This window comes from Marmota marmota, unplaced genomic scaffold (assembly GCF_001458135.2).
Source record: "Marmota marmota marmota unplaced genomic scaffold, marMar, whole genome shotgun sequence".
Lineage (NCBI taxonomy): Eukaryota > Metazoa > Chordata > Mammalia > Rodentia > Sciuridae > Marmota > Marmota marmota.
The window spans coordinates 4,195,520-4,208,110 of NW_025999926.1; the positions used below are offsets into that span (position 1 = coordinate 4,195,520).

Genomic DNA, 12,591 nt, shown 5'->3' on the forward strand with positions numbered 1-12,591 from the left:
CGGGATTGCTGGGCGGCCGGGCGCTGCCGGGCCGCCTGCCGGGGGACGGTGAGTGCGCGGGGCGCTCTGCCCTCCACCGCGAGCCCGCGGTGCCGGCCGGAGACCGCCTGGGGCCAGCCCTGGGCCGCGCCCTCCGACGGCACCCAGTGCCTGCCCGGGCCGGTTGGAAGAAGTGCACGGAACTGGAACGAAAAACGTGGAGCGTTCCACCCTTAAGCAGCTTTTTTTTTTTTTTTCCAGTTTTCTATTAGTTTTCAATCGATATGAGTAATGTTAGTAAAATGGTCACATGAATTTTAACTTTTTCAGCCCTCGATAAAAGAAGACACATTTAGGATGAATTAATAGGAAAAAGGACTCACAGTCACCCAGTGGAAGAGGGGGATATTCGCACGTGGCGGTCGTGGCCGCACAGACTCGGGAGGTGCTGTCTGCCCTTGCGTCCTGCGCTGTCCGGGTTCCAGACCCGTGTCCTGGGTGGGCTTCGCCTGCTGGCCTAATGACACACTTCGGGAGGGCAGTACGAACCTGACCAGACCCCTAATGACTATGTCCTTACCCCCAGGTCATCCTTCTCAGTTCTCAACTCTCTTCCAAGAGCGACAGAAAATGAACCTATCTCAGGTGAGTTTTTAATCAACAACCTTTGTATCGTGGATTTATAGTATTTAAGGGTCTGTCAATGTGGAAAAGTAAAAATGAGAATGGACCAGAACCTTTCAGATAGGATATAGAAAAACTCATGAAAACACAGCAGAGTTTGTGTGTAGAAAGTGCAGATCCTCTGATTCAGATTTTGCAAAGTGCTGCTGCCATTTTCATTCTGACCTTTCTCATATCCATAGCTGACAGTATTTGTTTAAAGATTTGTCTTTAGGAGAGACTTAAGCCAGACTGAACCCTTGCGGAATGTAAACTTAATAAAATTGAGAAAAGTGTCTTTGTTGGTCTTCATGTAAGTGATAGTAAAAAATCTTCCCAATAACAGCCCTGAGGTAATGCAGTATATTGCTTCTCCTTTTCCCTCACTGTTAGTAGAATACCTTGGACCAAGTTGGGATTTTGTTAAAACAATTTTTCAGATGACTAAAACAAGTTGAGGTTGACAGTTTGTCAACGAAGGGAGATAAGATGCATGATGTAGGCTCAGTTGATCAAAGGGGGAGAGGTGAAGAGGATGATGTCAGCCCTAAAGAATGGGTGGTACTATAGCTGTTACAAAGCGTGGAGGTTCTTAACCTTTTAAGAGCAGGCTAAGGAAGGTGTGTCCTAATCTATTGTTTTTGTTGCTATAACAAAATACCTGAAACTGGGTAATTTATAAAGAGGTCTTTGGGCTCTCAGCGCTATAAGCCCAAGGTCATGGATACTGCATCCACTTGGCTCTGTTCTTGGGTCTCTTGGTAGAAGGACAGTGGGCTGTGACAGAGAGACGAGGATGTCAGGCTTCTCCTACAATATCACCCTCTTCAGGAACTATATTAATTCTTCATGAGGCTATTTCTCCCTATTAAATGATTGATATCTGGGTTTACTTCTTGGTTCTCAGTTCTACCAAATGGATCCACGTGACTATATTTATGCCACTATCACACTATCTAAATTACTAAGAAAATACAAGTCTTCCAGCTTTTTTTTTTTCAAGATTGTTTTGACTATTTAGGGTTCCTTGAAAATTCTATGAATTTGAGGATTGACATTCTGCCAAAATGCCTTTGGAATATGGATACAGATTTCATTGAATTGTAAATCACTCATAGGAAAATTGCCATCTTAATATAAATCTTCCAATTATGCACATAGAATGCCCTTTCATTTATTAGGTTTTTAATTCTTTCAAAAATGTTTTCTAGGGTTCATGCACTAGAATAAATTCTTAATTTATTCCTAAATGTTTGATTATATTTTATTCTATTGTAAATAGAATTATTTTCTTAAATTGTTCATTGTCTGTATAGAGATGCAAATTATTTTTGTGTATTCTTTAGTATCCTACAATTCCTCTGAATTTAATAAGCAACATTAACAATTTTTGTGGATTCTTCAATATTATCTATATTAAATCATTTGGTATATGAATAGAGAGATTTACTTTTTTTCTTTCCAATTTGAATGACTTTTTTCTTCCTTTCTTACCTATTTAAGATGGCTAGGTCTTCTAGTGCACTGAATAGAAATGATTAAAGCTTGCCTTCTTTGTCTTGTTCCTCATCTTTAGGGGAAACATTCTGTCTTTTGGCCCCATGTTTGGTGTTAACATCAGTTTCTCATTATTTTGAGGAAGTTCCCTTCTGTTCCTACTGTGTTGTTCACAAAGATTATCATGTGGTATATTTCCTTTATTCTATCAATGTGATGTATTACATTGATTTTCTTATGGCAAGTCACATTGCAGTTATGCAGCAAATTATACTTACTGTATGTTGTGTCCCAATAAACCCATTATACATTGAAAATATGATATCATAAGTCCAAATTGCCCATAATACACTAATTTAGTGAACATCAAAGCTTAGCCTAGGCTACCTTAAGCATGCTCAGAACATTCACACCTTGGACAAAAATCATCTAACACAAAGTCTGTGTTATACTAAAATACAATTTCTACAGCATGTAAATCACTTTCCCATCATGAAGTTAAAACAGACGAGTCAGGAACATTTGTCATCCTTTTTATTATGCTGGTATTATGTTGAAGTCTTTTACACCTATATACATAAGTGATGTTGATCTATAGTTTTCTTATGTCTGGCTTTAGTTCAAGGTAACTGAATAGATTGAATTAGGATGTGTTTCCCTTTTATTTTGGGGAGAATTAGAGAAGTGTTATAATCAATTCTTTAAATAATTTGGTAGATTTACCAGTGAAGCCATTTGGTTTGGGGCTTTCTGTTTGGGAGAATTTTAATTACTGAAAGGTCTCTCCAGATTTATTTATTTGTCTTTTTCTATATCACTGAGACATGTTTTCTGTTTTGTTTTTTGAGTAACCAAAATATGTGATTATGTCTGTGTTCCAATAAAACTTTATTTACAAAAAAAAGTACTGGTAGTGGTGATGATGTTTTTCTTCATTTATAAAAAGAAACAGATGATGAGCTAGATTTGGCTTTTGAATTGTAAGTTGATGATTCCTATTCTATGTCCTTGTTAGTTCTTTCAATCTGCTTTTCTGTATTACTGGAAGAGTTCTATTAATATCACTAATTGCCTTTTTATCATTTTTTAGCCTTTTTTTATATATAAGCAATTCCCTGTTATCCTCAGTTGTAATGTTCTATTAAAGTCACCATAAATACTGAATTAGTAAAATACTGAACCATGACTAAGGAGGGATATACAGGGTTTGGTTCCTGCAAATCTCTGGTCACATTTTCTTAAGCCAGTCAATATGTAATCTTGTCATGTTTCTGTTTAAAGACATTTTATTTAATAATATTGTTGATTTATAAACATTGGGCTAACAGCCAACAGCACACCCATAGCTAAGGCCTGAACAAAGCTTACCTAGCTCAAATGTTTTCTCCATGGAGCATATCCAATCCTTCCTATCTTAAGAGCACTAGACAGTCCATCAATATCACACAAGTAGGCTATATTAGGCAGCTTTTTGTCTCTGTGACCAAAATATCCAATAAGAACATCTCAGAGGCAAAAAAGTTTGACCCACAGTTCCAGAGGTTTAGTCCATAGTCTACCAACCCCATTGCTCTGGGCCCAAGTGAGGCTGAACGTCGTGATGGAAGGATGTGGTGGAGGAGCACTTCCATTCATGGCAGCCAGGAAGCAGAGAGGTTGAAGTAGAGTCCACGGGAGAGAGGTACCCTTCCAGGGCATGTCCCCAGTGACCATTTCCTCCAGCCGTTCCCTGTCTACCTCTACACCTAGTCAGTCCATTCAAACTAGGATGAACTGAGTAGGTTTATGGCTTTCATAATCTCATCATTTCACCTCAATATTCTTATATTAACACAGGAGTTTCGGGGGACACCTTATCTCCAAACCATAGCAGAGGCCATTTTTAAAAAGTGAAATCATTGAGAAAAAGCACAAAAATGCAAATAATGTGGAACTAAATAAACCAAGAAAGGGATACTTGTTTACAGTTTCAGTGAAGCAGATGAAGTACCTCCACCCTTGCCATGACTAAGCTTCTCCTCTTGTCATGTCAGCAGGATGTCTGCAGAGGTTATTGTGGTTGGTAGTTACCTCTTTCTTGTAAATGCCAGGTTTGTACACAAAAGGTGTGACAGAGTTAGTTTGCAAACATGTAAAAAATATATATTTCTATTTTCTTAATTAAAAACTTGTGAAACCTGTGTCTGGTCTAGGGGATGGAATAGAGAGCATTTGTCATGTGAACCTCCAACACCCCCCTACTCCCCTCCAGCTGAGTATAAAGTTCAAAAGTCTTACAAAATCTTTGTTCAGAGGAAGAATTCTTAGACGAGCCACCTCTGAATCCTGTGGTCAGTAAACCTGATTCCTGAAAATTCCTCATTATCTAGCTTCTTCTGTCCCACTTCATCAGAACTAAAATAAAAGGCCAAAAAACATCATTTTATTCAACCTCACCTGGGGAAATTCAAATTTTGTGTTATTCTACGGATGACCAAGAGTGACCACAGATAACTATGAATATTCATTTTGAGGTTACTAATAAACCTAAGTGAAGGATTGAGTTCACAATTACATAATTTGTGAATAATAACAATTTTTTGTATTTGAAAGCTCTATTTTCTAGTGCATACCTGTTTATGTTTGTTATATATATCCTGTTGAAAGGATCATTTTATCATTCTAGATTGTTACTTGTCAACTTTTATCATGCTTTCTTACCTTATAATCTACTTTTCTCTATACTAATATAACCACATCAACTTTCTTTTGGCAAATGATTAAATGACAGTTTTTTTATCCTTTTAATTTCAATCTACCTATTTCTTTTTTTTAAAGCTTTTTTTTTAACACAATACCTTTATTTTGTTTGTTTATTTATTTTTATGTGGCGTTGAGGACTGAACCCAGGGCCTCACACATGCTAGGTGAGCACTCTACCACTGAGCCACAGCCTCAGCCCCCTATTTCTTTTTATATAAAATGTTTTCTTTGTTGTTGCTTTTGTGCTGATTATTTTTCCTTAAATCAGATTTTTTGGTGTAGAGATTAGCAAATTTTCCTATAAATTATCAGGTAGTAAATATTTTCACTATCAACAATTGCAAGTCTCTGATGGTATTTTACATCTTCTGACTATAAAAAATAATTTAAAATGCCAAAATATTACTAACATCTATTGGTAGTTCATGTTTATGACTTAAAAATATGTACACATGAATTATTATGTTTTTACTAATCGAGTAACTTCAAAGAATGAGATAATATCAAATTCAGAATAGACTTTGTTTATAGTCATTTTAACCTCTTTATAGTAAATATAATAAGAATCATTTTTATGAGTATTTTCTATGTCTGTTTCTAATTCTGGACCTTACAGATGAAACAAAATGTGTTGTTCCAGGCCTCAGTGTCATTCCTCGACGTGACTGTGGAACTCACCCAGGAGGAGTGGCAGCACATGGGTCCTGCTCAGAGGACCCTGTACAGAGAGGTGATGCTGGAGAACTACAGCCACCTCGTCTCTCTGGGTGAGCATATAAGCCTAACTTACCCTCGCAATGCCGGGAGAAGGCACTTCCTTTTTACTTACCATCATGTATGAACACCTAGCAAGTTTCATGTTATTTAGGATTTTCATTCAAGAATCCAAAGTAACTGAACTTTTAAGAGTACCACAGAGAATGTGTTGTCAGCTTTCAGTGATAAATTCAAATGTCACTTTGAGGATTCTGCTCCTGAAGCTATACCTTCTTCCACTTTTGGAAAACAGAATGCTCATGTATCTGGCCTAAGCCCTCAATTGTTCCATATTCATAGGGTACTGCATTTTCAAACCAGAGGTGGTCCTCAAGTTGGAGCAAGGAGAAGTACCTTGGTTCTCAGAGGAGGAAAGTTCAAACCAAAATGACCCAGGTGAGTTACTGAACAGATCTGTTTGCAGTAGTTATACTCCAGACGGTCAGTTTACAAGTGAACACCTTTGTAGCATGAAACTTTTATTAAAAGATCAAAGTTGTAAAAACAATTAATCAAAAGGAAATGATTAATAAATCTGACTCCATTAAAGTTTAAAACTTCGTTTTAAAATATATCTTTTAAAAGGGTAAAAGACCACAGAATAGCAGAATTGGAATATAGTGAAAGTAACCTAGACAGAGTAAGCTTCCTGAAAATGTAAAGGATTTCCATAAATCAATGTGAGAAGAGGGAGACAACACAATTGAAAAATGGGCATAAGGACTAGGGCAGGGGCTCAGCGGTAGCACACTTGCCTGACATATTTAGGCATTAGGTTCAATTCTCAGCACCGCATATAAATAAATAATATAAAAGGTCTATCAACAATTAAAAATATATATATATTAAGAAAAATGGGCATAAGACTTTTAACAGAAAATATTTATTTTAGATTTATTTATTTATTTATTTATTTATGGTGGTGCTGGGGATTGAACCCAGGGCCTTGTGCATTAGCGGCAAGTACTCTACCAACTGAGCTACATCCCCAGCTCAGAACAGGAAATTTTTAAAGGGTCAGTAAATCTGAAAATTTATCACATTATTTTTTATAGACTGCAAAGTGAAATAAGAGATGTAAGATAAGATTGCCAAATCTGGCTATACCAAGTCCTGGTGGGGATATGAATTATGAGAGACCAGTATTCATAGATTGGAAGTGTAAACTTGTAAAATTATTGTGAAGTCAGGAACATGCCACCTAGTCTGGTTATGTTTTGCTTACATTATAAGCAAGCAAGCCCTTTGATCTCTGTATACCCTACCAAATGTATAATTGTATTCTCTAGTATATGTAATAATATTAATGGGAGTATTGTTTATATTTGCTGAAATTTGGCTCATTAGCCACCAGGTGGAGAAATAGCTGTATTTTTTAAGGAAAAATTATGTAGCCACATGAAATTCTGTGCAATGATTATAAAGATTAACCCAACAAATTATCAATACATACATATCACTGTAATGTTACACATGAAAGTTTCATGCACTTATGTATTATTCCATGCCATGTTAGCTTTTTTTGCTTTGACCAAAATATCTGATATGAACAACCTAAGGACAGATTTATTTTGGCTCAGTTTCAGAGGTTGACAGACTGCATTGCTGTGGGCCTGAGGTGAAGCAGAACATCAGGGTGGAAGGGTCTGGCAGAAGCAAAGCTGTTCACCTCATGGCAGCTGGGAAGGAAATCAGAGAGTGGAATGAGCTAAGTTTTAAGAAATACCCCTCTAGGGCTTAGCCCAGTGACTTACTGCCTATGGTTTCCACCACCTCTCAGTAGTCCATTCAGCTACCAGTGAGTTAATCCCCTGATGAGATCAGAGTATTTATGATCTGATCACTCCCCCAAAGCCCCTACCTTTGAACATTTCTCTGTTGGGAAGCAAGCCTTCAACATATGAGCCTTGGGGGAAATTCCAGTCTAACCTATGATACTTAGTTTTAATGGGTGGAACATAAGTGACAAGTTACATATTTTGCAATATAAATTATCAAGACAATCATTTAGAATACATAAAAAATCTGGACCTTTCTTATGATTTCTCTTCCATGATTTCTCATTTAAAATTGAACTCGTGTGTCACATTGAAATGTGGAAACTCAGGATGGAGTCAACTTCGCTTATTGTTGTGTTATGACAAAATTAATAAAAGATGAGAGCCAAAATGGAACTGTGAATCTAATTAAGTTGCAAGAATGGATTTTCTTTTAATCAATTTATACATTGCAGGGCTAGGGCTGTAGCTCAGTGGTAGAGGGCCTGCCTAGCATATTTGAACCTCAGCACCACATAAAAATAAATAAAGGTCTTGTGTCTATCTGTAATTTAAAAAAATTACATATATACACACACACATATATAATTCATATATTGCTTGTATTTCTGTGAATCATAACTGTAAGATAGCTAAAAACTTTTTCATAATCATATGGAAATTGGTGCTGTTATACATTTACTATTGAAAAGTTGATGGAAATGAGTGATATCCAATTGGAAGAATTTAAACAATATAGTTCATTGTAGTCTAGGTAATATCTGCACCTAGCCTGCAATTTACTTCCCAAACCAAACTTTTTCCATATTGAGTCTATTTCATGTATATTATCCCAATTTTTAATACTCTACTGAAGTTTATAGTCTTTGTTGTATTCATTCTATTCTCCACTTTTTCTGAAGCCTAGTAACCACCCCTGTGAGACTATTTTCTATTTCCTTTCCTTTCTTTTATGTACTTAGGAAATACTCATTTACTACAAATAGTATTCGTAAACAGTTTCCTCTCCCGTTTGCTCTATATTAATATTATTGTTAAAAGGAGAGTTGGTTGCACATACACATATATTTGAATTATTAGGTTTTGAGAACTCAATAAAACAGACTATGTGCATAAATCCTACTCATAAGAAGTATTTACTTCATGTGTTCAATTTTTCTTGTTTTAGAAAATTACAAAGTTGATGACTTGATCAAGAGGAACAAGAAAATCAAAGACAAACACTTAAAACAGATAATATTCATCAAAAGTAAAACATTGACTAGAGAGAGAGAGGAAATTTGGGAGAAACCATTTACCCAGCATACAGCTCCAATTTGTTCAGCAAAACTGTCCTGCAGATGTAAATCATGGGGAGTGAATTTTCAAAATATTTCTGAATTTGTCCAAAATAATAAAAACTGTTCAACAAAGAAAACAGATTGCCATAATGTATGTGAGAATTTGCCTTTCAAAATTAAGTTTGGCAGAACTCATACTGGAGAGAACTTTTATGAATACAATAAAAACATGCAAGCCCTCAGTTATAAGGAAACTCTTGATCATAAGAAGTTTCAAACATTGGAGCAAGATCTTGAAGGTAATAAGATGGGAAAAACCTGTGAGAAAGCTGACTTTGTTACACATAAGAGTTTTCACAAAGAAGAAAATTCCTGTAAAGGTGGTGGTGAATGTAGGAAAAACCTTCATAAGATAACTCTTTTTGACCATAGACAAATTAACACCAGGGAGAAACCCCTATGTCTTCACCAGTGTGGAAAGTCTTCCTTTGAGAAGTCAGCCCTGGAGGAACACAATAAATTTAACACTGCTATGAAGTATCATGAACCTAATGCCCTTAGACATTATTTCAGCAAGCAGTCAAACCTCATTCAGCCTCAGAGAACTGTCGCAGGAGAGAATCCATCAGTATGTATCGACAGAATACACACTGGGGATAAATCCTTTGAATATGAAAATAAGAGGTCTTATCAGACACTAACCTGCAAAGTAAAGCAGAGAACTCACTCTGACATGAAACCCTATAGATGTAGTGAATGTGGGAAATCCTTTTGTCAGAAAGGCCATCTCATTCAGCACCAGAGAACTCACACAGGAGAGAAACCATTTGAATGTAATGAATGTGGAAAAACTTTCTCCCAAAAGTCCCACCTCAATACACATCAAAGAATTCACACAGCAGAGAAACCCTATAAGTGTAATGAATGTGGGAAGACATTTGTCCAAAAGTCAACCCTCAGGGGACATCTGAGAATCCACACAGGAGAGAAACCCTATGAATGTATTGAGTGTGGGAAAACTTTTGTTCAGAAGTCGACCCTCAGAGATCATCACAGAATTCACACAGGGGAGAAATCCTTTCATTGTAATGAATGTGGAAAAACTTTTGGCCAGAAATCTAACCTTAGAATACATCAAAGAACTCATAGTGGGGAGAAGACATACCAGTGTAATGAATGTGAAAAATCCTTCTGGCGCAAAGATCATCTCATTCAACATCAGAAAACTCACACAGGAGAGAAACCATTTCAGTGTAATGAGTGTGGGAAAACCTTTGCCCGGACATCAACCCTCAGAGTGCATCAGAGAATTCATACTGGGGAGAAACCATTTAAATGTAATGAGTGTGGGAAAAAGTTTGTACGGAAAGCAATCCTTTGTGATCATCAGAGAATTCATACAGGGGAGAAACCCTTTCAGTGTAATAAATGTGGGAAGACGTTTGGGCAGAAATCAAACCTCAGAATACATCAGAGAATTCACAGTGGGGAGAAAGCTTATGAGTGCAGTGAGTATGGGAAAGTGTATAAGTCAACTCTATGTCAGAGAACTCAGGGAGGAAGGAAACTCTATTGATAACTATGGAAAATATTTCTGACAAAGACGGATATGACAACAGAAGATATCCAGGAAATTCAATTGGAAATACACACACGCTAATAGTTCCAGAAATTAACCCCTACAGTACAACTGTTTACATAAGGAAAAAACCATATGGATGTCAGCATAAGAAGAGTTCTCTCTAGAAGGCAACGCTAAGATATATCAAAGAATTCACACAGACTTCTGTTTTTTCGGAGGACAATACAAAGTCCTTTTGAATGAAGTCATACCCTTTTAGATAATTCATGCATCAGTCTGTTAATCTGTTCAACAATAAGTTTCATTTTTCTTTAAGGAACACAGCTAGTCCAAATTTTCTGAACTTCCCTTTCACCTAAGAGGGATTTGTGATAGGCTGCTGGAATGTGAATGCCTGTGATGTATGCTGTAACCAGATCTTACAAATCAGAGGTCTTCCTGAGAAGCTTCCAGGGACCTGTAAGAATAAAATGAATGATTTCTGGGTTGTCATGCCTTAATGTGGCATAGCCCAAGGTTAGAAAGTCCAGCATGCCTGAATAAATTGATAAGAGAGAAATTGTCTTCCATATCTTTGCTGGTGAAAAATATTTTGAGCAAAAATTAGACTTTATTCTATTGAACTTTTGCATGTCTTGATGTATTTGTTTCTACATCTAGTTTAGCTCTCACCCTGTTAGGAAGGCAGAATATGGGTATGTAAACCAAGTCTAAGTCAGCCAGAGGACACCAGCATCATCAGAAGACTACTGGGTTGAGGAGTCTCTCAAGGATGATGAGAGAATTCATACAAAAGTCATCCTTTCCATATAATGAAGTAGATGGTATCACTTGGTACAGTGTTTTAGATGAACCTAAAGTGTTGGGAGAGGAATTTTTGTTGGTTGATTTGGGTTGAATGGTGAGCAGCCACCATACAGCTCAAAGGAACTATTTCTTGTTGAATGGCATAAAACTACTTCCTTCAGTCCTATACCACAGCCACAGCTTCTTTAAAGAGTAAGGTTTCCTTATCAGGGCTGGAAACTTGAGTATTCTAGGGTGATGTCTGGGAAGGGAAAAGACTCAAATGTTTATGGCTTTATTGGATACAAGTGCCCAAGTCAACAACTTGCCAATTCTGATGGAGGTAGGGGCTCCTAGATTTAGCTAATGTGGTTCAGAAGGGAAACAAAAGTAACTTGGTGGATGGAACTGTTTAGGTCAGTGCAATCAATATACTGTGGTTACTTCTATATCTCTAGTGTAGTAGTGCTGGGGATGTAGCACAGTGATAAGGTGCTTGCCTAGCATGTGTGAGGCCCTTGGTTCAATCCCCATTGCCAAAAAACAAAAAACAGTAAGAATCAATATGGTATATGCTCTATTTCCCACAAGTCATACAAGGAATTCTCCCAGTCAGGAAGAATGGAATGTGAAGAAGAAAATCAGCTCTTAGCTTACTCTTGGGCTCTTTTACACAGTGGAAACCTTTGGCTTCAGTAGAGGCCTCTGCCTTAAATTCCAGTTTTGGGGTATGTCATCTTGGATTCAACAACTAACAAAATGAAGATAGCCCAGCAAGCCTCAACTAGCAGAATGAAAACTGTTGAAACTGCAGATTCATAGGTCCACAGTGTCTTAGCTGTACATGAAACAATAGCAGGCTTTTGTTAAAAGAGAAATTTATCTCCTACTTTGTTACCTGAAACAAAATTTCTGGCTTAGTAGGACCCTCAGTTTGTGGAGGTCAATCTAACTGGGCCTTGTTGGCTAACTTGAAAGCACTAGAATGCTGTATCTGCTTAAATTTGTCTTCATATACTCCAAAATGAAAGTGGTCACTCCTCAGTGAACAGATCACAAGGATTTCTCAACACTATCCAGTATTTCATTTCATAAACCGTGGCCTTACTCTTGGGCTTTTTTACACAGTGCATTCTGATTGACCCTTGAGCTCTTGCTGTGGCCTAGCTATTATAAATTCCAATTAGAAACTATATACAGATTAAAGGCCCTCTGTGGTGTTCTGAACTGTGGGAGAAAACAGCTGCCGAGCACCCACAGTGTGCTTCACTAGATGCCCATGATTAAACTGTTCTCTAGTGACGCTCAAGTGGAAGCAAGCTGCCGATCCAGTGCTCTCTCTTCAGATGTTGCCACCTGTGTCCATCATTGTGCTGGTATGTGAAAACATTCTGTGTCTCCACTGGGCACAAAAGTCTGTATATATCCCACATCTCTATAGGTGTCATTTGATGTAAGGATTTACCCATTTTTTCCTTCTGAATGAATAGACAATATTCCGTATACCATTTGGTTAGATAACATCTTT

At 37.3% G+C, this 12,591-nt stretch overlaps 1 protein-coding gene across 6 annotated transcripts; it reads left to right on the plus strand.

Annotated features, from left to right (window-relative positions):
* Window positions 1-8: 8 nt before the first annotated feature.
* Window positions 9-12,266, plus strand: Znf510 (zinc finger protein 510). Of its 6 annotated transcripts, none has more exons than XM_048800312.1 (5): window positions 9-477; window positions 566-624; window positions 5,498-5,648; window positions 5,938-6,033; window positions 8,584-12,266. In XM_048800312.1, the coding sequence occupies exons 2-5, from the start codon at window positions 610-612 to the stop codon at window positions 10,269-10,271; spliced, it is 1,950 nt and encodes a 649-aa protein (XP_048656269.1). In that variant the 5' UTR covers window positions 9-477; window positions 566-609; the 3' UTR covers window positions 10,272-12,266. The 6 variants fall into 6 exon arrangements, with proteins under 6 accessions (XP_048656269.1, XP_048656273.1, XP_048656268.1 ...); XM_048800316.1 differs by having other exon boundaries at window positions 5,522-5,648; XM_048800311.1 differs by having other exon boundaries at window positions 9-424.
* Window positions 12,267-12,591: the final 325 nt, after the last annotated feature.

Excerpts from the sequence above, each read along its gene's own strand:
- Znf510 (XM_048800309.1), top strand. The coding sequence starts at position 544 with ATGACTATGTCCTTACCCCCAGGTCATCCTTCTCAGTTCTCAACTCTC. Across the intron at positions 625-5,497 it reads AGAAAATGAACCTATCTCAG|ATGAAACAAAATGTGTTGTT; the intron begins GTGAGTTTTTAA and ends TGGACCTTACAG. Across the intron at positions 6,034-8,583 it reads TTCAAACCAAAATGACCCAG|AAAATTACAAAGTTGATGAC; the intron begins GTGAGTTACTGA and ends TTCTTGTTTTAG.